Source organism: Artemia franciscana, chromosome 13 (genome assembly GCF_032884065.1).
Source record: "Artemia franciscana chromosome 13, ASM3288406v1, whole genome shotgun sequence".
Classification (NCBI taxonomy): domain Eukaryota; kingdom Metazoa; phylum Arthropoda; class Branchiopoda; order Anostraca; family Artemiidae; genus Artemia; species Artemia franciscana.
The window spans coordinates 21,172,838-21,200,210 of record NC_088875.1 but is presented as its reverse complement, the minus strand read 5'-3'; the positions used below and the strand labels follow the sequence as shown (position 1 = coordinate 21,200,210).

The window sequence follows — 27,373 nt, the reverse complement described above, 5'->3', positions numbered from 1 at the left end:
ATGCATAATTAATAAAAGTAATTATTCCACTTGTGATTGCGGTGATGAAAAGACTTTATATCATTATCTTTTCGTATGTAAACTTTTTGGAAATGGAAGAACCGAGATGCGTTTTAAATAACCAGAGTTTTCTCACTCTGACTGTTTTAATATTAACGTTATCTGGTTTACTCAAGAGACTTGGTATGCCGTTTTGAAATATTTGAACTGAACAAAGAGACTGGATATTGTATAAATATTTTTTTGTCTTATTTTCTTCTTTCTTCTTTTTACTTCCCATTATTTACTTCTTATTTATAAATTTTGCTTAATCATTGTTTTTCTTTGTTCCTTTGTACTATTTAGTATTTTATTCTCAATTTCCGATATTTTGTTCGGTGTTTTAGTAAATTAGATAGTGAAATACTCTATACGGGTTGCATCACCTAATAAAGTAATTCAGTCATTCATACCTGATTCTTTTTTTATCTACTTATGATAGGGCACATAAAAATGTTTGCCAGAATACTTTATGCATGTTTTTAAGGTAAAATAGTTTTTGACGACTAATGGGTCTTGCGGTTATTTGGTCCTTTTATTTTTGTCTTTAGTGGCATTGCTGGACTTCGCGTTAATTTCAAATTATGATTGGAATGCCGATTGGACTTGGAATTTTTGAAGAATATTGGTGAGACTGTAGGGTGCAGAGATACTGGAAAACAGAAATTAAGATAGCCTAAGCTAAAGTCAATTTTACAGGTTAGTTGTTCATATTCTGCTCCTAGCCTACTTGAAAATATATATGCAACCTTACAGCATAATTGAATGAATAGTATAGCCTACTTTAAGAGGTCTATGTTCCCATTACCTGAACAATTGCTTAGGGTCATGAGACTATTGTTAATAGATGCATTTTGACTTTTGGGAAATATTTTCTCTCTTGCAAAATTACTGCAAACTCACCATTATTGAGTTATCCCGGCCCAAATATCCTGTATTTACACATATAGAATTGTAATCATTTCCGTTTTCATTGGTCAGATATTTGAAATTGTGAATCTGTAATAGTTTAGAAACAAATTTGGGCTATATATTTGCACATCAGGGGGTAGGGGTGAAGCATAGCATATATTAAAAATGTAAACTAACCATTGCTGTATTTAACATAGCCTATTCTATTCTTTACCCCCTGGCTAATGTGCAAATATATAATAACTCCATAACAGTGAGTTTGTGGTAATTTTGCAAGAGAGAAAAGATGTTCAAATAGTCAAGATATATCTATTAGGCCTAACAATAGTTTTGTGACCCTAAACAATTGTTCAGGTAATAGGAGCATTGACCCTTTAAGAAATCACAAGTAATTTTTATATTAACAGACTATTCAGGTAGCATTGCTAAGAAACAAACTTACCTCTGTAGTCACAATTGCATCCTGAATCCAAATTTACCATTCATTTTCATTGGAGGTGAACTTTACCCCCACCCTATATTTACCCATTCAGGGTATATTCCTATTCAGTGTATATTCCAATTCAGGGTAGCTAGGGCAGTCAATGTTGGAAATTACTAGAACAATTGTTTGGGGTCATGAAACTATTGTTAATAGATGCATTTTGACTTTTTGAACATCTCTTCTCTCTTGCAAAACTACTGCAAACTCACCATTATGGAGTTATTCCAGCCCAAATATGTGTGTATTTATACATATAGAATTGCAATCATTTCTGTTTTTGTTCATTAAATATTTGATATCACAAATCTATAATAGTTTAGAAACAAATTTGGGCTATATCTTTGCACATTAGGGGGGGGGGGGGTAAAGCTCAGCATATATTAAATACATAAAGTAACCATTGCTGTATTTAATATATGCTAAGCTTTACTCCCCCCCCCCCTAATGTGCAAATATATAATAACTCCATAATGGTGAGTTTGCAGTAGTTTTGCAAGAGAGAAAAGATGTTCAAAAAATCAAAATGCATCTATTAACCATAGTTCCATGACCCCAAACAATTGTTCTGGTAATACCAACATTGCCCAAATACTAAATACATAGCCCTAGGCTATGTATTTGCACATTAGGGGTGGTGGTAAACTTCAATTTTTGATGCAAAGACTATAGAGGTGAGTTTGAATTTTAAACACCCTCCCCCTAATATACAATTATGTAGTCTACCCAGAATTGGTATTGGCTATAGTCTATAGAGGTAGAGGTAAAGTTCATTTCCTATGCTTTATAGGAATATGCTATGCTATGATTCTTGATGCAATCATATTAACAGAGTATTCAGATAGCCAAGATATACTTATGTGTTATAATAATCACACCAAAGAAGTGAAGTTAGATTAATGATGAAAATATAATGCTTTAATAACAAAATTATGAAAACTACAACAGAGAATTAGGGAAAGCAGGCCAAGCAGAATGCATTATATTAAATACCTAACCAACTCTACATATTAACTATTCAGAAAAATATACCTATATAGTAGGTTATCTGACTGAGACTAAGCTAATTATCTCTAAACAGTGACAGAGAACCCAGTCTTATTCAGATTAAGAACTTCAGTGTGGTTACTATAACACATAAGGAACAGATAAGAAACCAACTTACTTCTATAATCAGGATTTCATCTTGAATCCAAATACATCATATGTTTCCATCACAAATTCAATTTTAAGCCCTTTATGGATGCTCAGGGATAACACCTTTTTCTCTTAGGCTATTTTAGATATGGATTATATGCTTATGGTAGTGTCAATCTTGTTAAAACAGGTTTACCTTTAAATTGAATCAATTATGACAAAATTAAGAGTCAATAAATGCATAGGAAACATATAATAAAGACTTTAGACTATATTTGGGTTAGGATAAATTAAAATTGAATTTGTGACAGAAACAAATTTCCTATTTAGATTCAGGACAAAATTCCAATTCTAGAGGTAAGTTTGTTTCTTAGCAATCTGAATACTTCATTGATATAAACATTTACCAGATATTCAGACAGCTAATCACTACTTAAACAGTTCAACCATAGTACAAATCTCTATCATAAGACCTAGAGAGTGGATTGATTCACCATTGGATTGACCAGAATTTTCTTTGTAAGTAAATGATTAGCTTGGATGTTTTTGCCATAAATAATGTTGAATGTTTTAAATACACTGATAGTCAACAGTAAAACCTAATCTTGCACATACATTTAAAGCTTAATCCTATTCTTGTAAAATGCTGTCCAATCTTGGGCAGAGGATAAAAAAGGTATAAAAAAGTATCTAAATTGCAGACTGACTCAATCTTTGACAGATTTAATCAAAGACAAATGATATAAAACAGAAAAATTGTATTCAAATGGGTTAGGCAGTAGAATTAACTTTTATTTCTGATAATTTTTCAAATCATTCCCTTCCTTCCTTGGGCTTTTTTTCCACAGAAAATTCACATGAAAAAGAACACATAGAAAGAGAGAGAAAAACACTAACTATGAAAAATATATACTTTCAAGACCTTGGAATGGAGGAAGTTTATTTTCTATAATAAATTTTAACAGAATTACTACTGAATAAATCATTCATGATAAGTTTCAACAGAATCCTCCCATTATGATACCATGGAGGGAGAAAAAGAAGAAATTTACACAACCCAAAATACTGAATATGCAAAGGAGAAATATTGTTCTTACTTAGCAGAGAATAAAACCTGGAAAGAGTGTGCTTTGATTCACTTGAACTTCCTCCTCAATATTCTTTGAAATTCTCACCATTATACCCTTAGCTCAGTTTTAGCAGCAGTCACAGTAATAGTATTGCTAGGATTCTTACTAGTAGTTGTAGTAGTTCCCCCAAAATATCTTTATACTCCCCAATAAAAAAAGGATAAAGATCCTCCAGAGCCATTGCTGGCGCATAGGGCGTCAAATCGACGTTTCAGTTGCTAGGTGTTTTTACAGGAACAAGTAGCAAGCTTGTCGCCCAACCTTGCTGTGGTTGGGATTGAATCCTGGGCTGTATTGCCAAGCAGAGCACCAATCCACTGTGCTACAACAGGTTACTCCCCAATAACAAATGCTATATTGAAACATGAACAATTTCATAATGCTATATTAAAACATGAACAATTTCATAACTTAAAGTCCTTTACATAGGGTTATGGGGTCATGTCATCCCCAACAGGATAGTTATTGGAAATTTTTGCTATGCTGAACAAAATGGCTATCTCAAAAATTTTGATTGCTACCTATTTTCTCCACTACAGCATACTGACTTTTCATGAGCTTAAAAAACATTTGTACTGTTAAATAAAAATTTCAAGAGCTGACATATAGCCCCAATAAGAGTTTGAGAAGATGCTTTCAATGTTTAAATCTGCTTCTTTTCTACTTATATAGTTTGGAAGATTTAAGAAAAATAGATTGTAACTTTAGACAAAAATTTAAATTTTGTTTAGAATCTAGCTCAAATCTTTGGAACTGCCTTGCCAAGGCAGATAGTCCAAGATGTGTAGACTCTTAAGCCAAAATTTTCGTTTTTTGAAACTTAAGATAGGTACCTTTCATCTACATGGTACCATTTATCAATCATTCTATATGAAAGCAAAGAATAACCTAGTGCTTGACTATATTGAATGCCTTCATGGGCCTTACTTTAGGCTGTAGAATCATCCCTGTGGATAAAGAAACAAAACATTTAACAGCTTTTCCTAGCACTTCCAATTGGTAAAATGTATTTCATGTTCAGTAAAGCACTAGCTAGATTCTATATTTTAGAGGGAGGGGGACTATTATTTATGTTAGTTTCTGTTTGCTTTTAGTTAAACTTAACTTATTTTTTATTTATTCATTTGTTGTGATTTCTGTTTAATTTAAGTTCGATTTACTATATTGCTTTATTTCTACACTTTATGTTTTTATGTCATTATTTTAATTTTTTTTTTTTTTTTTTTTTTTTTTTTTTTTTAACAAGTGTTAATTTAAATTTCAAGCAGAATTCGAAAATCTAGTGAAATTTTAGTCTTAATTTTGCAGACTAATTCTTTTGTATAGTTTCTCTACTAAAAAAATGGCAGGGATAAACAGGGTGTTTTTAATTGTATAAATTTGAAATCTTTGTATTATTTTGAGTCTTTTATGGGGTTGAAGCCACCCTGACTCCCAAAATGTGGGCATCTTTGAAAATTGAAATATTTTGATCCATCATTTTAGTAAAATAATCTTTTCATGTACAATTTTGTTGAAACTTTTAATGCATTAAAATAAATACATGTTTAGGTCTTCTACTATAGGATTTGTGCTATACCTTTTTTTTTCATAAAGCAGTTCTCAGTCTTTAAGGAGGGTTTCTTTGTATTAAACCTTTGGGGTACCTTAAGAACAAAAAATAGCTTTATTGAATGTGTAATATGAAAATGTTCAGGGTAAGTTCTTGGCTGAACTTTTCGTTAAGAAGTAATGATGCCTAGGCTATTTCAAAAATGGATTTTTAACCAAGAACTTTTATTGTAAGTGTATTATTGTTTATTATTTTCTTTGCTGAAGACGGCCCTTAGATATAGGGCCGAAATATTCAAATAGGTTTTGTTCATTCACTGTCTTGGGAAAAAAGTCCTTATTATTCTCTCTTCTGTATTTGTAAAATGTAAATGAATTTCTTACCCATATCACACTATTACAGTGATATAATTTAAGGAATAACGTTATCGGATTGCGGGAGTTGAGGCAACTGACCCTCTGTATGCCTCCAATAACACAATATAACCATATTATCCTGGTATCCACACAGGATACCAGGGGAGAGCTTCAGGCCTACATGCACAAAAGTGACGCTTCCTAGCCAGTCCATGCTACAACACAGTAGACAAAAAATATACTAAAAAATATTGATTGACCTGCATGGGATATATTGCTTGACATTGGTACCTTTGTGACTTAGCTTACTGGGTTTTTGACCAAAATTGAAAGCAACAGAATTTGCTGAAAATTTGTTTGAGAGGTTCTAAAAGTAAAAGAGATGATCATGATTTTGAAAAGATGATATTATTTTTGCCATCATTGGATCTTCAGTTGAACTTTTTGAGAATCAAAATAAAGTTGAAATAAACCTCATAGTATTGGAGTTGCCCAATCCATCAAGGTATGTATCAATCAATCATTGATTTTAATTTTATCTGGTTACCTTTGCTTGCAAAAAACAAACAAATATGTGGTTTTTGTCAAGTACAGAGTTGACATTTGCAATCCAATTATTGCTCTGAACTGAAACAATTTTTGTATCCATTGCATTGGATCTGAACTTTCTTGTGTTGTTTGAAATCGTGACTTCATTTCAAGTTTATTACTGCCTGTTTGCAAAATTCTGCTCCTGTGTTCCTTTTAACTGAATGCCACCTTGAAGGCAAAAATAGGATGAGACATTTTTGTACAACTTCTCTGCAAGTTTCTGTAAGATGTACAGAAACCAACCATTTGAAAGAAGAAGATAGAGACAAGAGCAATGGACAAGAATCTTTTACAATCATACCAGCCAAGTATTAATTGTTCAATGAATGTAGATTTGCTCTCCAGGTCTAACCAGTTCTTGCCAAAGGACAAATAATGGTCTTTTATATTATTATTTATTATTTAAGAATTAACGACTCTTCTTGACTACTAAGGTCCCTGCGTCGGCCCTGCAGTGCATTCCTGCAGCGTGATTCGATCTCTGTGTCCCGTATTACCAAGCTAAGGTCAAATCCACTGCGCCACCACAGGACATGCTCTTTTATAGCTTTTTGCTGAGCACAAATTTTAATCTCTTTGCTAGTTGCATTACAGGAGTAGGAAGGTGTTAATGGAAAATCCAAATAGCATATTTTCTGTGATATTTTTTATTTGCTATTGAGATTTTTGAAAAAGGTATTTGGAGGTTACTACCAGATTGGGCATGCACTTGAATTTGGTAATAATCAATTATTAAACCACAATTTTATTTTAAGCAAAAATTGGTCTATACCTAACATAATAAATCAAAATTGACATCTACTGTTGTTAAAGCTGCCTATTGTTAATCTAAAAAACCAAAAATTGCCAACTCTCATGATCTGAAGTACTTATAGAAAAATCTCAACTATCTCCTTAGATGGGCAGCAGGACAATAGATAATAGGATGAATGGCCGAAAATGGGACAAAAATGCCATAATAAACACAAACTTTTAGCAAGTTTTATTTGGTTGCAGCAGTAGCTAGCAACCAATAAGAGACGATCACGCCCCAATGTAAAAAATTAAATAACCCATAACTCCTAAAACTAGAATCAAATCAAAAAACAAAGTGCACTGTTAGGACTGCCTTGTCCAAAATTCTTACATAGAAAACTTACAGTTCCCTTGTTTGAACAACAAGAGAAATATATTGGCTTGAAAATCAAGAAAAGTGGTTGCAACCACAATATTCTGATATACAGCATCTTTTATTCTTTCTTTTTCTCCTCAGATAGCTTGGCACGGGAACATTAGAGAGAATTGTTTAATGGGTTATTTTAAAGAAAACTGATGTGGTTAGAAACTTCTTGTTATTAAAAAAAAAAATAAAAATCCATTTCTTATAAAAACAAGAGCTAAGAGCTCATATGGCATTTGTAATGAGGCAAGAAGAGCTAAGAGCCAAGAGCTCATATGGTATGAGCTCTAACAAAATTCTAAGAATCAATAGATTGATTTAAAAGGAAAATCAGAGGCTTAATGCCGGTCAGGATTTAAAATAAGAGCTCTGAGTCACAATGTCCTTCTAAATATCAAAATTCATTAAGATCCGATCACCCACTCGTAAGTTATAAATGCCTCATTTTTTCTAATTTTTCCTCTCTCTTTAGCCCCCCAGATGGTCGAATCCGGGAAAACAACTTTATCAAGTCAATTTGTGCAGGTCCCTGACACGCCTACCAATTTTCATCATCCTAGCACGTCCAGAAGCACCAAACTCGCCAAATCACTGAACGCCTCCCTCCAACTCCCCCAAAGAGAGCGAATCCAGTACGGTTACGTCAATCACGTATCAAGGACATTTGCTTATTCTATCCACCAAGCTTCATCCTGATTCCTCCACTCCAAGTGTTTTCCAAGATTTCATTGAGATCCGATCACCCGTTCGTAAGTTAAAAATACCTCATTTTTTCTCATTTTTCAGAATTACCCCCCCCCCCCAACTACCCCAAATAGAGCAGATCCGTTCTGGTTATGTCATTCATGCATCTAGGACTTGTGCTTAGTTTTCCCACCAAGTTTCATCCCGATCCCTCCACTCTAAGTGTTTTCCAAGATTTTAGGTTTCCCCCTCCCAACTCCCCCCCAATGTCACCAGATCCGGTCGGGATTTAAAATAACAGCCCTGAGACACTATATTCTTCCAAACATCACATTTCATTAAGATCTGATCAACCATTCATAAGTTAAAAATACTTCATTTTTTTCTATTTTTTTAATTAACAGGCCCCTCACTCCCCCCCAGATGGTCAAATCGGGAAAACAACTATTTCTAATTTAATTTGGTTTGGTCCCTGATACGCCTGCCAAATTTCATCGTCCTAGCTTACCTGGAAATGCCTAAAGTAGCAAAACCGGGACCGACAGAATTTGCGATTGCTATATGTCACTTGGTTAATACCAAATGCCATAAAAACTGCATTTTTCTATAACACTGTAGTAGGTTATGCTGTTAAAATCAGGAATATGTCACATCTTCGTACTTTTGTAATTAGCAGAAAATATTTAAAATAAATTATAATAAAGAACAATTCGGGTTGCAGTAGTAGCTAGCATTACAGAAAGGATTAATATAGTTTATCATAAATGATGTCAGTGAAGAGGATTACAATATATTCATCATTAGTAGAAGTTTTGTTTAGACTTTACACGTACAAAGGTGTAAAAATTATCAGCAAGAGGAGAAACTGTGACCTCCAGAATAGAATTTGAATACGCTATCCACTGCACCATGCAGGCTTTTAATGAGGCAATTGAAAATAGTTTATGTTAAAATTAAATGATCATATTAAAATACAATCATTAGAAAGACTAGCCATTGCACATATTGGACTTAGTTTGCTGCTGAATTAAGAGGAAACGCTATAGCGTTGCCTATAGTAAAGGCCTTAAGACAACTTATTTTTATATATATAGATTTATTTACTTATTTATTAATTTGGTAAAATTTTAGATTAGTGACTTCCTGCTTTCTTGGAAAGGGATTAGGTTAGGAAAATGAAACTTTCGGGGATGAATCTGCAGGCTAGAGTATATCCCGAGAAGGTATTTTAAAGTACCCACCTCCACTCCTTCTCTCTGTAGAGGGCCCTGAAATTCGCCTACATGACAGGTCTATACCTATTGAAATTTTGACGAAACAACATTTTGCCTTAGTTTTCAGTTACCAGTTGCTTTTTCTGTGCCTTTAGTTCTGAAAATGCAATTCGTGTTATTTGAGTAGAATTCTGAGCCATATCAATGTTTTTTTCAAAATTTAGGAAATGTATTTGCATATCTTTAAAACCATATACATTGGGATTGAGCAAAGTTGTGAAACTGAAACAATTTTGCTGTACTTCGTTCAAGTAGAAGATTTATTTTGCAAGGTTTCACTTAACACACATATTTTTAAAGGTCATCAAAGGTCAGGACCCTCTAGAAGGAGAGGGAGTGGAGGTAGGTACTTCAAAATACCTTCCCGGGAAGACCCATCCCTGAAAGTTTCATTTTCCTAACCTAACCCCTTTCCGAGATAGCAAGAAGTCACGAAACTAGAATTTTACCTTTAATTTTTCTTTTCCAGAGGCACTTTATACAGAAGGAATGGTCGTATAAACTTCGGAGGGGCCTCATTCGATTGAAAATTGGAAGTTTTAGTGTTTGAGTAATTTTTGAGAGTCAAAAATGATCGGAGGGCATACATAAATGGTCAATATGGCCAATTGTTTCATTGAATATAGCTGAATACATGGATCTATATAATAGATCTATATAGTCCATTATGAATTAGGACTATGTAATGCATAATGGATTGATGTAGTTCATTATGAATGGGGACTCTGTAAGTCTTATCACATATAGCTTAAACCTAGTAAAGAACAAATTAGAGCACATAGTAACTAAAAGTTTAGATAATGCAAAAGTAAGATAATTTATTTATTTAAGAATTAACGACGCTTCTTGACAACTATGGTTCCTGCGTCGGCCCTGCAGTGCATTCCTGCAGCGTGATTCGATCTCTGGGTCTCGTATTACCAAGCTAAGGTCAAATCCACTGCGCCACCACAGGACAAAAGTAAGATAAATATAAGTTAAAATAATTTTTTGAAAAGTTTAACATAAAGGATCAATCATAAATGGTGTTGGTCAAGATGATCTCATATAGTATTTATTAATAGAAGCTTTGTTTAGAATTTAAATAGACAAATGGGGAAAAAATATCTCCAGCAGGAATTGAACTTCTGACCTTTGGAGTAGAATTCCAACGCGCTATCCACTGTGCCACATAGGTTTTCGACGACCCAATTTTAAAATAGTTTATATTATACTTAAATGCTCCGGGTTTCAGCGGTATTTTAGTAAAGAACAAACTAGGCTATAAATTAAAACTTTTAATCTCTTACTATCCGGGTTGGAGCAGTAGCTAGCAACCTAGTAAGAGACAATCTCGTCCTTCACTAAAAAATACAATAACCCACAACTCCTAAAAATTGTGTCATATCAGAACACAAAATACACTGTTAGAACCGCCTTGTCGCAGACTCTTATATAGGAAACTTACAGTCTCATGGCTTGAACAACAAAGAAAATATATGGGCTTGAAAAACAAGAAAAGTGGCTTGATCTGAGATATTCTGCATTGACGGCATCTATTTTTCTGTTGTTGTTTTTTTCCACTCAGCCAGCTGTGCATTGGAACATCATAGAGACCTGTTTAATGGCTCATCTTAAAGGAAACTGCTGCATCTAGTGCCCTTTGTAATTAGAAACACACGGTTTTAAAAATACCATAAAAAATATCAAAGTCCTTAAATCTCCTTCTATTTACCTATGCTGTGCACTATTGTTGTGTAGGCTATAGCATAAAATTGAGACCTTAAAAGTTTTTAAACCTCAAAATGTATTGATTACACAATTTTATGTGATTTTTTGGTTATAAAACGGAAAGGGGGGCTTTTGTTCTTAAAACTACTTAATCTAATGATACAAGTGTCTTGTCATTTTGGTGCAATTTATAGCTTTTGACGTGTCACATAATTACGTTTTTTTTTCTTTACAGGGAACAATCACCCTTTAAGGTCTTTGAAACTGGATTTTAATTCTATTTCTCACCGCCCAGAAGTTGTTTTGTTTGTCTAATCAAATTATAGCAAGCTTTCTTTTATTTATGCTTGCATTTGCTTTATGCTCTAATCTTCACTGAGAATGAGCATTTCCAATACTGTCGAAATATTCATTTTCATTATCTCAGTTCACTACTTCATAATTTTATTTTCCTTTGGTCTCAGTTTGATGTTTTGAGTAATGACGTTAAAAAAAATGTGTGTATGAATATATGAGAATCAGCTGAATACTATCACTGGATATTTATACTGTTGCCTTGTGTAACACCAAAACCATTCCAATTTAAAGGGAAACAGTATATTTGTCTTTTGCTGAAATTTAATTGGTGCAAGGCAGACAAGTGTTCTTGAATGAATTTTTCCGTTAAATTTGTATCAGTTTTCTTTTTCATATTTGTCACTTTTCAGATGTTACATCTGATGGATTCCATGCAATATGACATTTATTAGAGTTGCAAATATACCTGTCACAGTCAGTTTTGATGAAATATTTGATGTTATTTTGAAGACTGGGGCTACTAGAGTGCATCCAGAGAAAACAACAAATGGACTTAACCCAAAAGGTTATGCCTGCTATGCTGAGTAAGTTTGCATTTAATTAATGTGTATAAAGAACTCTACCCCTTACTGATTGGATTATTTTCTGTGTGGAGGGTTGAAAACAAGAACATTTTCATCTTTTTGTCATTATTTTTCTCATTTAATGTGGGGGAAAAATTTCAAATAATACCAATGGGGGTCCAGATTACCCCCTCCCCCACTGTGTACATGCCTAGTTCTCAAATATACTTAAAAATGGTCATCCTCCCATTTCTTACAAGGTATATCCCTCATGCATTGCCATTGTGTATTAAATCCCTCATGCATTGCCATTGTGATGCCATTCTGACAATTTTTGTCATTAGCTATTTGTTGACTGAAATAATGTTGCCTGACTTTTGTTTTGTTGAATATGATTTCATTGAAATGTCTCAAGGTTACCATTGTCGAACTCTTCATTGTGCTAGCAAGGAGCAACTTTTGTCAATATAACTGAGGCTCTAAAGAGCGGAGTTTTGATAACAATATATGCATCAAGGGCTCAGAGATATCATATTTGTTCCAAGTATGTGATACTCATTAACCATAAAGCCACAGTCTTGCTGGATATTTAGTGATCAAATTTGACATATCAGAAAACACTAGAGCTGAGGTTTTAAGTCCCAAGTACGATAGTACGAAATTTCGTACTATTCTTCCCAAGAATGATGTACTCAATTTTTTTTCTTCATCAGGTTAGATTGTACTGACCTAGTTATTGTGTAATATCGTTAAATCTATCCTTTGAATCTATCGCCCTTGTTAATTACCGTCTTAAGTTCTATTGCCCTTGCCAAGTGAAAAAAAAAATGTGCTAAAAAAACTGCTATTTTGTGCTGCAAAACAACAGTCTCCAAGCACCAGGAAATGTCAAAGTCTCTCAAATACTTGCAACTTATACCCTCAGTAGTTACCTCTACTGTATGATGAGCTAAATGGTTTAGAAAGACATCTACAGAAAAGGCTGTGACCTAATTATGCACTTTTAAGGGTTTAAACTTCAAGTAAAACATCGTCTGACTCTCCCCCCCACACACCCGAGGGCTTGGAGCGATGCATGTATGTGTAAAGAGAATCATTTACCTTGAATCCGTTATACATCGTGCACAACTAGGCCAAAAACTATGCATAGTGGTGTTTATCAATCATCTGTTTTTTGTTTGACTAAAATTATCTATAGTAAGTCAGCTAATAGTTTTTTGGCACAAGGAAATTCTATTACATATATTTGTTCTATTTTAGGTTCAATAATCAAAATGATGCCGACTTTGGTTTGCATAGCCTGCACCAGCTACGTATCCACACAAAAAGATTAGTTGTAACTTATGCTGAAGGCTTGAGCCCAACTGTTAGGTAACTGGCTTGGATTTTTCCGCGAGGCTCACATTCATAAAACGGAAATCGCTTCTTTCCAGACACATACACTAGAATTAATTTTCGTTGTGGAGGAGGGACACAATTTTGTTAAAACAATAAGATTTTGGCAATCATGTAATAGCTCAAAAAATCATTCACATAGGAGATATCATGACATTTTTTGGTCTGAATACTTTTTGAAGAGGGGCGAATATTTTTAAAGTAGTAATCAAAGGCACAGAGCAATACACTGCAGGGCCGACGCAGGGACCATAGTAGTCAAGAAGCGTCGTTAATCTTATACAATACAATGTATTGGAACCTCCAGCTAGTTTACTAGAGGACTAGAAACTTTTTGTTGTTAGCTAGATAAGGACATATTCTTACCTCAATCCTTGTCAGAGAGAATCACCTTCTAGCTTGACTTCACCCATTTTACACATTTACACTCATCTTATTTATTGGCAGGAACCTAAAGTTTATAATTAGTAATTATGTTGAGTTTGGTCTGTTCATTTTGGATTTAAATTGTTTGCCTCTCGTTTTTAGCTTATCCCATTGTTGTTCCTTTTTTTCCGCCTTTTACAATGTACTTATGTTCAAGTTTTGAATGAAGACTAACGGTAAATGAGGAAAAATTCCAAATTTGAAAAAAAAATTTAAAAATAAAGGTCAAATTCTAGTCAAGAAGCAGGTCTAAAGCCAGTGAAAAGGATGAGAAAATACATAAATGAAGATAATATTTTGTTTGTCTTCTTAGTGCGTCAAGTCTAATGGAGCCCACTTTGGTCTTCCTTTGGCTTGATGACGATTTTCTATCCGCAAATTAAAAACAATATTCATCATCGCCATCTAAAGTTTTATTTTTGAAGCTTGCCAATAGTTGTGCCCGCACCAGCATAGGTGGCGTTTCCACCAAAGTGTGTGAAGTATTGAATTGACTATTAGTCTGTTCGCGTGCCATGATGATTTTGCTAGGATTCTTTCTTTTATTTTTATTTTTGAATAAGCGTTTTCAAATTTTGATTAACATCACAGATTAATTTGAAGAGGAGAAATCCCAATACTTTTATTGTGAATTATAATTAATATCTATATTTCTTAGTTATGCTAATATTTAATTAATTAATATCTATTGATACTTAACTAGGGAACAGGAAAATCAAATGGATTATATAGAGGATCTTAGTTAGCAGCATATATGGAGCATGAGCACTGTATTGCATACATGTCAACGTGAATGACCTGTAAAAATAATTTTCTGTAAAAAAAAAAAAAAATATATTATTAGTATGATTTGAATTTGTGCAGCTCCAACTCGGCACTTTAATTGATTCAATCATGTTAAATGAGAACGTTTTTGTAGGCTTTAATTCTTCGAGCACCGACTTGGAAGCAAAAATTTCACATTAAAGTTACAAAGCAGGAAGAAACAATTCTGAAAGGATTAACCTCTGGTTGTTGAACTATTAAAAGAAAAATATTCCAGTTTTTAGTTTGTTTTTTGGTCAAATTGGTATTCCAAAGCTTGTATCACCCTGAGTGAGTTTGAGGGATTACCCCTTTATCATGGGTTTTATTTGCCACATATTTATAATAATAATAATTACGTTTATTGTTATGATAGCGCCACAAGACAAGAAAATATAACACTTAATAAAAAGTTGTGCTTCATAAAGTACATAAAAAAGGACGATTGATACTGTTACGATGCTTTTTGGGGCGGAGGAATAAGGAATTGACATGACGAAGTGAGGATTTTTCTGCGTGTTTTCGGCCTACTGGTTTGTGGTTGCTGAAAATCCGCTAAATCTGTGATGGGCATTGGAGTTTAGGCCATATTTTCCAAAACGCATTGTAAGATGGCGCCGCCTTTTAGACAGCTTCTGAAGTCTTACGTCTACAGGCTGTTATCATGGAATGTGTAATTTGCTTGATTTATTTTCAGAAGATGTTTTTATGCTGAATATGACAAAGCCAAATTAATTATTTTCAAATAAAAAGTTATCACCCAAAGAATATTTGCATAAATAAAAAGGAAGGAATGCGCCGCCCAAAAATCCGTTATCTTGAACACAATTTTAACTTGAAGTTCTAAATGTCTTCGGGAACTCTAGAACAGAAAAAATCCAGCTGTGATTTCTAAAAAGGCAAAATTTTGTGTTTTCCTCCAAAAACGATCATGTATTTTATTTTTCCTTTTTTTTGTCAGAGGTATTTTTATCGAGCCACAGATTGTAGAATATTGGGAACGAGCTCATTTGAAAGCAAATTTAAACTTAGGCGGTTTTTATAAGCAACGGATGTGATTAAGCTAAAGTTTATTGTCAATTTATTCTATTTCCTGCCAATTTAGGCCTAAAAATGGTCAAAATGTTATTGATCAAAAACTTGGAGACAATTAACTCACCATCGAAAGGTTATTTAATAGCCTCCCAATTTCTGACAATGAATGGGTGGCGCGTCCCTAAATAGCTAGACAGTCCATAAAAAGCTAACTGTTTTTGTAGACTGTATGTCCAGTAAAACTAATGGTTGAGTAAATACTGCATAATTGCGGAACTAGTGTGGGGGTCTTTACATCTCTCTTGGGGGGAGGGGGGATAAACCCTAAAAAAAATATTTTGACCCGGTTTCTTTTAAGTTTTTGTGAGTAGTGCTTCGGATAAATGCAACATAATACTTTATTCAATTTGAAAACGCTGTGTGTTAAAAAAAGACGAAGAAGAGAACACAGGCAGAGATAGCTTAACCATCTTCAAAAGGATTGTAGAGATTCTTCCAAATTGGTATCGAATGCCTTAAAACTGTTGCTCTATGCATTGTCAAAAGAATTCAATCTTCTATGCAGGGAAGCACAGGAGACTAAGTGAAGCTGTTAAAATGCGGGGCCCATGAAATCCCTTGAATTGTCTTTATTTTTGGATTAAGTGTGCAATATGGGTACTGTGGGTATATCAGCTCCCTTCTTATTGGGAAACAAGTTATATTGACGAAAATGTTAGTTTTTGTTGAGGATTTTGATTCAAGTCTAAACTTCAGTGTAATAGTGGGAGCGGGGGGGGGAGGCTGAGGGGGCATTAGCACCCCTGATATAGGATAATTTTATTTCTTATCAAGTTTTACAATTGTTCTTTATTTCTATTTGAAAAGAAAACTGGTTTTTATCTAATTAGTCTCAGAGAAGTCCTTATTTTGAGTAGAAAATGTGTTTGAACTAGGCAAGCTGCTCAATTGACTACTACATGAGCTTCATACCTTCGTTTTGACTACCCTACTTTACGTCAAAGAAATTCCAGTTTTTCTATTTTACGAATTTCAAGAATTCAATATACCACCAAGCTTATTATTTGGAAAAAGGAAATATTCCTCACTTAAAAATGACTAAACTGCTATCAGATTAAGACTTAGTGGTGATTTAATTGATTCATTATTCTCTTGCGTAGAGAGTTATTAGAGTCATAAAAACATAAGATTGAATAATAGCTACAGAGAATTCCAGTATCAATAAGACAATTTGTGAAAAGACTACAATTGTAGTAACATAAACATTAGCTTAATTGGGTGCGGTAGATTAGCTTCATTCAAATGGCTAATCTATTGCCATGGCTAATTATGGCTAAAAACTGTTGTCTCTTGAAAGCTTGTTTAAAATTAGAAACTGTTGTTTAAGAAGGCTGAAAAAGAGGTCTCAATTGACTTTACTTTGTCCCATAATAGCCGTAGCTTACTTAGGAATTACTAAAAACTAGCAACAAAATAAACTGCATTCCGGAAAAATTATATTTTTCGGCCGAAAGAATTATGTCGAGAAGGGGTGTGTGTCAAGCTTGATTTTATAATTTAATGGTTGAACATTTGTGAGCAAACTTTGAATAAACAGATTCACAGACGGCAGAAGAGGAGTCAATTGACATTATTTAATAATAGAAATGTCCAGTATTTGTGTGATTCAGTTTAAAACTACAATATAATAAAGTGCATTGTAAGCAGGGCTGATACATACCTTCGTTAAAGTCCTTAGCACCTGAAATCCATGTTTAATTACACATGGGAAAAAATGATTTTTTGAAAAAAATTTATTTTGACATGGTTTGTTGTGTAGTATTATTGAACTCTCAAATAAATACTTGACGCTTTTACAGCTTGTGAGAAAACGCTAGGGACTTCTTTTCAAAAAAAAAAATCTTTAAAAATAAAAGTTCTTTATGCTACATAATATCTTTATAACGAGGTTTTCTAAAAGCAGCTGTATATCCCCTTTTTCAATGTCCTCTGTTGTTTGTTCTATGGAGACCTAATCAATTTGCATTCTGAATAGTTCATTCATGTGCAGTTAGTCGCGTTTGTGATGAGTCTTATTCCTTCTTTAGCTGTTGCAATTTCTTGCGGTTGTGAATGTTTTTATTATTCAACGCTCCGTGCCATATGAAATAATTTAATTTATTTTTTTGTTCTAGCTCCAAGGAATCAGATGTTGGTAATATCGATCAAGTTCGTGCTCATCTTGATGAAGTAGCAATTTGCTCCAAGTTTGGCATACAGTATCCTTTTAATCCCAAATTACTTTATCTTTACCCCCCACCCAATCCAGATATCCTTTTAAATATAATTGATGCCCTAACAAAATATCCGAAGCTGTATAACCAAGTATTACATCTTATGAATAAGATGTCTTTACCTCCGCCTTTCTGTAAGTGTGAAAACGCACAAAGTGTTTTGAAAAGGTTTGACTCTTATATTTCCTTAATTAATTTACCTGATGCAGTTCCTGCAACACCAGAGGATGAAAGTGAGCTATCTAGTGAAGAAGACGAATTATCAAAAAGGAAGATAGTCCTTGAAAACGTTGTACCTGAAACTCATTCTCCTTATAAACCTAAAAAGGCATTGAAAGCTGTCGCCCCCGTTGTCGCGATGAAAAGAAGGAAGAAGGAACCAGATGTGACAGACGTTTTTGACCCAGTATCATTAAAAAAACGAGCTTTCGAAATTAAAGCTATTAGTTTGCCGGAAAAACCAGGTGAAAGTGCAACCACTTTTACTGAAAAAATCCATGATACAGTTGGCTCCCTGCCAGAAGCTAAAGAAGTGCAACCTGAAGGATTTGGAAAAATATCAGCCGTGAAGAAGAAGGTGGATGAATCAAAGGAAGAAGAAGAAAATGAAGAAATTACTGAGTTCGTCACTCTTAAAGAATTGAGCAGTAATAGGGTCAAGCCATCAGGTTAGCACAGTACTATGTATTCATACTAAATTCTCACGATCTCATATGTCCATTTCAAAATTTTTAAACGTTAAAACGTCAGAGTTTAAGGATACTGTTGATCTTTGCTTAAATAATTTAAAATAGGGGATATATTATCCTCTGGAGTACTTGTTGTTTAGTAGAGAACCTACTTACTGCAAAAACTCGTGAATCCTTTTGTGAAAATTGTTTACACCTAAAAATCTGCACATATTATTAGTTTATTTGGATGTTTGTCCACATTCAAATTATTTTGTTTGTTTTGTCTCCTCTTCCCTTTCTTACTTCCAAAAATCAAACTGTTGCAAAACGAAAAGAAAAATATCCGATAAGGGATCCACTGTAATTAAACATTTTCGTTTTAATTTTGTGTTATATTCATTGCTAAAATGTTGTTATAACAAGAGAGGGTTATTATTCCAATACGCATAAATGTTTACAGTTATAATAGGGAACGATATAGACTTAGTTTGCACCAGGGTTATTTTCCTAGTGGTAATTGAAATTGTGCATGGTTTCTTCCTCAACTCCCCTTTTGTTATTCCCATAGATTAAACTTTTTTAAGCGAAAAGATGAGTATCTGATAAAGATTTGCTGTCATTAAAATTTTTACCTTATTTTATATATGCTTCTTATTCTCTTTATTATAAGAGACGCCTTAGGTTGGCTTCGTGCTGGGAATGGTTGTCGGCTGTAGTAGGTCGCAACAATAAGGATTATGACGGTTGTAACGGTTGTAACTTTCAAAATTGTATGATTTTCAATCAAATCTACATGTAGGGAAAGGGGAGTTCACCTGAGATTTCCCCTGAGAATATTGAAGGACTATTGAAATTGTGGCAATTCTTTGTGGCAACACTTTGATGTGTTGGCTTAATCTTCAACAATAAAACATGAAAGTTGCTGTAGAGTATAGAAAGCTCGAAAATTATCAATGAAAAAAAAAAAAAAATCAAGAATGCCATTTGAAAGCAATTACTTATGTTCATGAGAGCGGTTCAGCCATTCACAATTTGAAATTCAAGACATTTGACAGTGACACTTGCTTGACATACGTTTCGACATTCATGTTGGAACCGTGGAGTTTTGCCAGCTCATTTTTTACTCATGGATAATGAATCAAAATTCACGCACAAAGTTATTTCATAAAAGTCAACTTGCAATAATGGTATACAAGTGTCATTTGTAAGGGCTGAAACCCCTAGTCGCTGACCTTACCGAGCGGAGAGACGGGAACATAGAAAACAACTGATTGGTTGTTTTGCTAGTCGTCTATTTTCATAGCTAGGTAAGAGAGCAAAAATAATGTCATAAAGTATAAGCTGGAACAGTTTGTTGGTCGAAGGCTTAAATAAGGAAACAAAATCTTAAAACTAAGGATTCTATTTGAGTAACATGTTCCCTACCTTCTTTGAAGTAAATATGCCTTTGCAAAAATGATCAGTTTGATCAGTCGTGATATATCTTACTTGGAAGGAACATAAACTTACTAACCAAGTAAGATTTGTCTTCACCGGTCTAGGTACCTGACTATTAATATTAGAAGATTTTATTTATGGATACCAGATTAAAAGCACGGGATATAAGTCCCACGACGACCAAGTCCCTCCGGGGAATTCAAAATTGAATGAATAATCATTATTTGAAATCCAGTTTAAAAAACAACGAAGAAAAGCAGAAACTACGAAGGTAAGAACAACAAAAAGCAGTAGAATAATAAAAACATAAGGTGCTGACCGCTCCTTGGTCTTCCCACACCCCCACCTAAAAAAGGACGGCAGTTTTTTTTTCAGTAAAGTTCAGTTCAATTAAAAGACAATTCAGTTGGTTGAAAGTTTTGCTTAACAAAGGTAAAAAAAAAATCCAATGGCAATTTGCCAAAACTTGCTAGTGGAGTGTTTTTTTGTTTTTTATGCCTAATATTTATTCTTTCCTTTGCAGACTTTGAGCTCCTTTCTGTTTTCAAGAACTGGGAACAGGGACAGCCGAGTTCACGTTTATATGTTAAGAATCTAGCAAAATCCGTAGAGGATTCACATCTGAAGCGTATATTTGGTAGATATGTCATTTGGACTTCGGAGGAGGAATGCCAAATGTAAGTTTTTTTTTTTTTTTTTTTTTTTTTTTTTTTTTTTTTTTTTTTTTTTTTTTTTTTTTATAATGAGGTCTTGTGTTGTTACCTATAACGATTATATGCCTTAGTCCTAGCGATTTGTACAGATGGAACATTTGAAACTTCTGTTAAACGTTTTTCATTTGGCTCTTTGGGCGTTACTTCAGCTAGGATGAAGCGTAAAGTAGAGACTTATCAATGGATAGAAAAAAGATCCTCCAGAGCCATCGATGGCGTATAGGGCGTCAAATGGACGTTTCAGTCGTATTTCTTTTAGAAGGACATGGTGCAAGCTTGTCTACCAGCCTTTTGAAATCGAAACCTGGGTCTCGTATTGCCAAGTGGAGCATCAATCCATTCTAGCAGCACAGTTTACATGAACGGATACAACTTTTTAGTATATATTTTTGTCTACAAGTTTTCTAATGAAGAGTTTTGGCAAGAGCAAGGTCATAATGGGTTATTTTCTTAAGCCTCGACTCTGGTCGTTGTAATATTATAAATTTCTTCAGAGGAGGGTTATGCCGAATCGATGGAATATTATATAAAGGGAGTTCACTGTAGAGAATGACTAGTCAATATGTTAGAAAGCATTTATAGAAAGAAAAAGCTGCTTTTTCACTTTTTATCTGCCGTGAGGAATAGGACATAAACTGTGTGTGTATGAACCAAGTTGAATAAATGGGGTTTTAAGGTCCAGACTCCAGAATCTAGAGGTCCTATAGACTCTACATTATAGACAAAGTTTGGAGTATGCAGTTCTTCAAATTTGTGTAATTTTTAACTTTAAAAGTATCAACTCGGGGAGGGGGTTAACCTCTATCATAGTGGTGTGGTAGTAAAGAGTGGTGTGGGCACAATGTTTTTTTTTCTTTTTTTTTTTTTTGGTTTTAGACCAGGGCACTTCGCTTGAAGAAAGTATTGTTAACGCTTCGAGAGGGGCTCATTCAATCGGAAATTGAAAAAGTTAGTACCCTTTTTAACAGTCAAAAGTGATTGGAGGGTAATTAACCCCCCTTTCATCCCCACCATTTCCCCAAACACATCCAATTAAAATTTTGAGGTTCCCATTTTGTTCAACGTAGCTGGAAGTTCTGGAAATTATGTACTTTAAGTTTACAGCCCACCTACAGCCCTCAGGGCAAGGGTTGTAAGCTATGCCCCGGGGGCATACGAGGTATATATAGAAAAGGTGATCATAGGAGGGGGCTCAGTGGATCGGTAATTAGGAATGCTAGTGCTGTTTTTAAGATTCAGAGTGATCAGAGGGTTTATATCCCCCCCCCCACACTGATGATCAAAAATGAAGTCAAATAACCTTCCAAGCGTAAAACTACCACAAATCACTATCAATAAATAGATGAAACTCAAAACGAGCAGAAATTAACATGAGTAGGGCTGATAACCCCATACCTTCTCAAGACCAGAACACAATTTGTGCTTTACTGAAAACAGAATACGTTGAAATGTTTTCACTTTTTTTTACTTTCATAGATAAAAAATTATTAAAACTTTAAGGAATAAATATCAGTATATGTCAATTAAACTGACAATCCAATGTCATTTTATTTTAATTTTTTTTTTTTGAGAAGCGTAAATTGTGTTCTGCGCAAATATTTATTGTAATTTCTGTTCGTTTTGAGTTTCATTTATTTATTGATAGCGATTTGTGGTAGTTTTACGCTTGGAAGATTATTTGACTTTATTTTTGCTCATTCTTGGCTTAATGAAGCTCTTTACTTTTCTTCACAAAAATTTTAAATCAAATTCTTTGGGTATTCATGGCATTTCACCAAAACACTTGAATACTGATTCAGTTCCGCTCATGCGGCACTTGCAGCTCCTCCTCCAGATGTATGTGATGTCATCAGTTGTTCCAGATAGTTTTCTTTGCGGTTCGGTAACGTCAATCTTGAAACGTGGAAAGGACCCCAATGCCTGTAATTCATACCGACCTATAGATGTAGCATGTTTCAAGTATGTCCTTATACATTCGCTAACTTGTGTTGCAAAAAATGATAAAAATCAGCTCGAAGAAGGTATTGTTAACGCTTCGAGAGGGGCTCATTCAATCGGAAATTGAAAAAGCTAGTACCCTTTTTAACAGTCGAAAGTGATTGGAGGGCAATTAACCCCCCTTCCATCCCCACCATTTCCCCAAACACATCCAATTAAAATTTTGAGGTTTCCATTTTGTTCAACGTAGCTGGAAGTTCTGGAAATTATGTACTTTAAGTTTACAACCCACCTACAGCCCTCAGGGCAAGGGTTGTAAGCTATGCCCCGGGGGCATACGAGGTATATATAGAAAAGGTGATCGTAGGAGGGGGCTCATTGGATCGGTAATTTGAAATGCTAGTGCTGTTTTTAAGATTCAGAGTGATCAGAGGGTGTATATCCCCCCCCACACTGATGATCAAAAATGAAGTCAAATAACCTTCTAAGCGTAAAAATACCACAAATCACTATCAATAAATAAATGAAACTCAAAACGAGCAGAAATTAACATTAGTAGGGCTGATAACCCCATACCTTCTGAAGACCAGAACACAATTTGCGCTTTACTGAAAACAGAATACGTTGAAATGTTTTCACTTTTTTTTTTACTTTCATAGATAAAAAATTATCAAAACTTTAAGGAATAAATATCAGTATATGTCAATTAAACTGACAATCCAATGTCATTTTATTTTTTTTATTTTTTTTTTGAGAAGCGTAAATTGTGTTCTGCGCAAATATTTATTGTAATTTCTGTTCGTTTTGAGTTTCATTTATTTATTGATAGCGATTTGTGGTAGTTTTACGCTTGGAAGATTATTTGACTTTATTTTTGCTCATTCTTGGCTTAATGGAGCTCTTTACTTTTCTTTGAAAAACTTTCTTTTTGTGGATGAAGTTTTTTAAATTAATATAAGAGAAAGATATTGGAAGTGGACTTAGGTTTCGTTTGAAAAATAAAACCTTTGTTTTTGGAAGGCACTCGACTTTAGCCATAAAATTTAAAGATGCTGTCGTGCCCACCTTATATACTTTTAATTATCAAAAAAGAGTTTATTGAGAAGAGGTTTCAGTTACACGGGTGCCGTTTGAAATTATGAAGTTATCCTCTGTTGTCCCTAAAGAGAGGGAGGAGGCTATATAGTGTATTTTAATACACTGAAATGTATCTAAGACAATTTTATTTTTTCCACTTAATTTTATTTAGCTTTTTTTGGGACAGTAATTGCTTCCGTTCAATTTGGTGCCAATTTACTTCCAGGTCTGAATACTTAAAACCTTTTAGGGAATTTTTCCCAAAAAATGTTTGGATAAAGATAACTTCAGATACCATGTATATCCCAAAGATCTATGCGTGCATCTAAATATGAGTGAAATAAAGTCGTTATTAGTGAAAAACTTGATTCTAGTGACTATTTGTGTACTATTCCCACTTACAGATTGTTCTGCTTGTACTTGTTCTGCTATTATTACTAATGTAAATTATAAGGTTCATTCGTTCTTTGAGGAACTATTAGATAAAGTTCTCCCTTGGCAACTTGTCCAGGCTGATGTTATTCCTGTTACGTTATCGTGTGTTAATGATGCTATAACAAAAATTTTAAATCAAATTCTTTGGGTATTCATGGCACTTCACCAAAACACTTGAATACTGATTCAGTTCCGCTCATGCGCACTTGCAGATCCTCCTCCAGATGTACGTAATGTCATCAGTTGTTCCAGATAGTTTTCTTTGCGGTTTGGTAACGTCAATCTTGAAACGTGGAAAGGACCCCAATGCCTGTAATTCATACCGACCTATAAATGTAGCATGTTTCAAGTATGTCCTTATACCTTCGCTAACTTGTGTTGCAAAAAATGATAAAAATCAGCTTGGTTTCAAGCGATGCATTGGCTGCGCTCATGCTCACCGGGGAATGGTAAAATTTTAAAAGATTCTCCTGAACGTGGTAGTGAGATTCATCTCTGTGCACTAGACCTTTTAAAGGCTTTTGGCAGTGTTGTGCATGCCTAAATTTAATTTAATTTTGTTTCTAATGGAGCGAGTTTTCCAGTTATTTTTGTTTCAAGGTTCGTATGAAGACGCGTATTTATGACTTAAAGTAAAGCCATGTGAAAGTATCTGTATGTTGCGGTGGCTCTAAAAGGATTGATATTGTTCGTGATTCATTTAGTCAAAATGGTCTAACTTTAAGTATAGAAAAGTGCGAGTATTCATGTTTCAATTCCCGCGCATCGTCATCCCCACTGGAATATTCTGATTTACCTATTCCTATTGTTTGTTCTTAGAAATGACGTGGTATTTTTACAAACTCCCCCATTATGAGTGTGCGTAATAAGCTTGTGGATGGAAAACGATTCAAGTTGGATATTCTAAAATTGTAGCAAACAGGGCAAAATTTAACTGGAAAGCTTTATGCAAGTTATATTCAAACTTATGCGATCATGCTGTGCTTTTTCCTGTTGATGTTTTAGTATGCTAAAATGCCAGGATGTTAGGCGCCTGCGCTCGTGTTACTTTTGATATCTTAAGTCCCTTCTTTATTTTTCTTCACGTACTCGGAACCAAAACTTATTCATAATTATAGCGCATCTGAAATGACCAATAAGCTTGAGCTACTTCACTTTAACTGCAAAAGTCAGCCCCTGGCAAGGTCAAGCCGCACCACGGGATCATCATTTTGTTCATTTGTAAATTTTGTGTTGTGAGTTGTTTTGTCTTTTTTCCTTTCTTTTCTCTTTGTAGTCTGCTTTTCACTTATAATATTAGCGGGTTACCCGTAAATTATTATTATTACTTACTGGCAACAAAGGTCATACCACAAGTAGTTTATTTGTCCTGAAAATCTGGTGCTTTTCTAAAAGTGAGGTTGACGCTCAACGGCCACAATATGTACAGTATTATTTGTGAAATCTAGTTTTGAACTACTAAATTTTATCCACAATTTTCTTATGGTCTCTAGGGACGGAGAAGAGGATGGAGACAACTTCATCTGTCCTCCGTGGGATATGTGTTCGCAGGTCCAATTTCTACGGAGGAGGATGGATCACAAAATTCCTTGAGGGGATTGGAGGGGGGTTGAAAACAGGAGTAGAATAAACTTTTAGGTCATAATATTTCATTTCTTTGGATATGGTCCTTGAGACCATTGTTTGGGGGGATCCCTATACCCCCACCCCTATATTAAGGGGTACGTAGTGTCGTACCCCTCTCTACCTTCTCACTCAAACATAAACTAATGTGGCAAAACTCATGATTCGAAAATTATCTATAATTATTAACTTCCGACATACTGCGAAAAAAACGAAAAAAAAACACCCGACAAGCAGACAACTTGTTATTGTCAGACTACCTTGCTTCAATTTGAATAAAGACGAAGAAAACAGAGCAAAGGTACTATAGTGCTAAAGAAAAAAAAACGTTTATTTCGGTGACGCACCAAAACTATAAAACACGTTTTTGCTTGTTCTTGCTTGTTGCTTGTTGCTTGTCTTTTTCTTGTTGCTTGTTCTTCATCAACATCATTACTCGAGGCTAATTGCGAACAAAATCACGCCAAAGAAAAGAAATTATGAAAGATGACTAGTATCACAAAATATATAATGACTAATGATTCACCTACGTATATCTTTTCTCAGGTTTGATATCCGTCATATGAAAGAAGGAAGAATGAAAGGGCAAGCTTTCATTTCATTGCCCAGTATTGAAAGAGCAGCAGTGGCCCTAGAAGAAACAAATGGATATATGCTCCATGGAAAGCCTATGGTTGTGCAATTTGCTAGAGCTGCTGCCACCAAGCAGAAGGAATCATAGACCACGGAGGATAGGTGTCTTTAAAAGCAAATAACCGTGAAAAATTCAAATAGCTCAACATAGTTATTTGTTATTGAATTTGACTAATTGAAATCGATTGAAATTTCATGTGCGGTAGGTTTCACGAATTGTTTTATACCAAGTTTACAATATAATAAAAATATGTTTCTTATTTAACTCGTGCGATGAATCCTATTATGAACTATTTTTTATAAGGCTCAAATTTGTGAGAACTTTTTTTGTCAAACACGAAAGTATTCTGCAACTCGAGAACTTAACAACAGTTGTATCTTCATTTAATTGAACTTGAGAGCTGGACTTACTGGACAACTAGCGACTTTCGATTTGACGTAGTTTTGTGGGAATATTTGAAAGGTGACCAATTCCAGTAATAAAACCTGTTTCCACCCTCTGTACAGAACTGAATGGGTTAAGAGGAGGAAAATAAAAGGCGAAGTTGAAACACTAATTATAAGAAAATGCACAAAAAAAAAGACAAAAATAACACTCAATTGCTTATATGACACAGTTCATTATTCACTATATTTTTGCGACGGTGACGAATTCTCTTCACTAACTTGTCTATTTCAAAGATGTAGAAATCACAACAACTCCTTGAACTATAATGATTACGAGTCTACATTGGCGCTTACCAAATAAGAGGAGCAAAGATCGGTTTATCATACGCTTTATCCATAAAAAACAATCCCAAGTGCGACAAGGGAAAGATATGAGTGACAAAAAATCATTATTCAGCCTACCCAGGGTTATTGCATGAAACTAGTCTTGCAACCCATAACTCAGAAACTTTTGCTGTGCTAACGCGGATAGTCTCATAAGAAAACTAAGGGAAGTTGAAAAAGAGAAACCCCTGTTTTTGGTCAAGTGACTTTAGAGCCGATCCCAACGATACCCGAGCAGATCATCAGAAAGTAACAGT

The 27,373-nt window shown here is 34.4% G+C and overlaps 2 protein-coding genes across 6 annotated transcripts in view; one reads left to right on the top strand and one right to left on the bottom strand.

Annotated features, from left to right (window-relative positions):
* Nucleotides 1-27,373, bottom strand: part of LOC136034648 (elongation factor Tu-like) — a 235,032-nt gene that overhangs the window by 26,310 nt on the left and 181,349 nt on the right. The gene's annotated exons all lie outside the window — the stretch shown is intronic.
* LOC136034646 (RNA-binding region-containing protein 3-like) lies at nucleotides 599-26,610 on the top strand. Of its 5 annotated transcripts, none has more exons than XM_065715949.1 (7): nucleotides 610-738; nucleotides 10,147-10,276; nucleotides 11,733-11,906; nucleotides 13,146-13,256; nucleotides 17,720-18,486; nucleotides 20,450-20,603; nucleotides 26,259-26,610. In XM_065715949.1, the coding sequence occupies exons 3-7, from the start codon at nucleotides 11,761-11,763 to the stop codon at nucleotides 26,431-26,433; spliced, it is 1,353 nt and encodes a 450-aa protein (XP_065572021.1). In that variant the 5' UTR covers nucleotides 610-738; nucleotides 10,147-10,276; nucleotides 11,733-11,760; the 3' UTR covers nucleotides 26,434-26,610. The 5 variants fall into 5 exon arrangements, with proteins under 5 accessions (XP_065572019.1, XP_065572023.1, XP_065572022.1 ...); XM_065715948.1 differs by lacking the exon at nucleotides 10,147-10,276 and adding an exon at nucleotides 7,830-8,106; XM_065715947.1 differs by lacking the exon at nucleotides 10,147-10,276 and having other exon boundaries at nucleotides 599-738.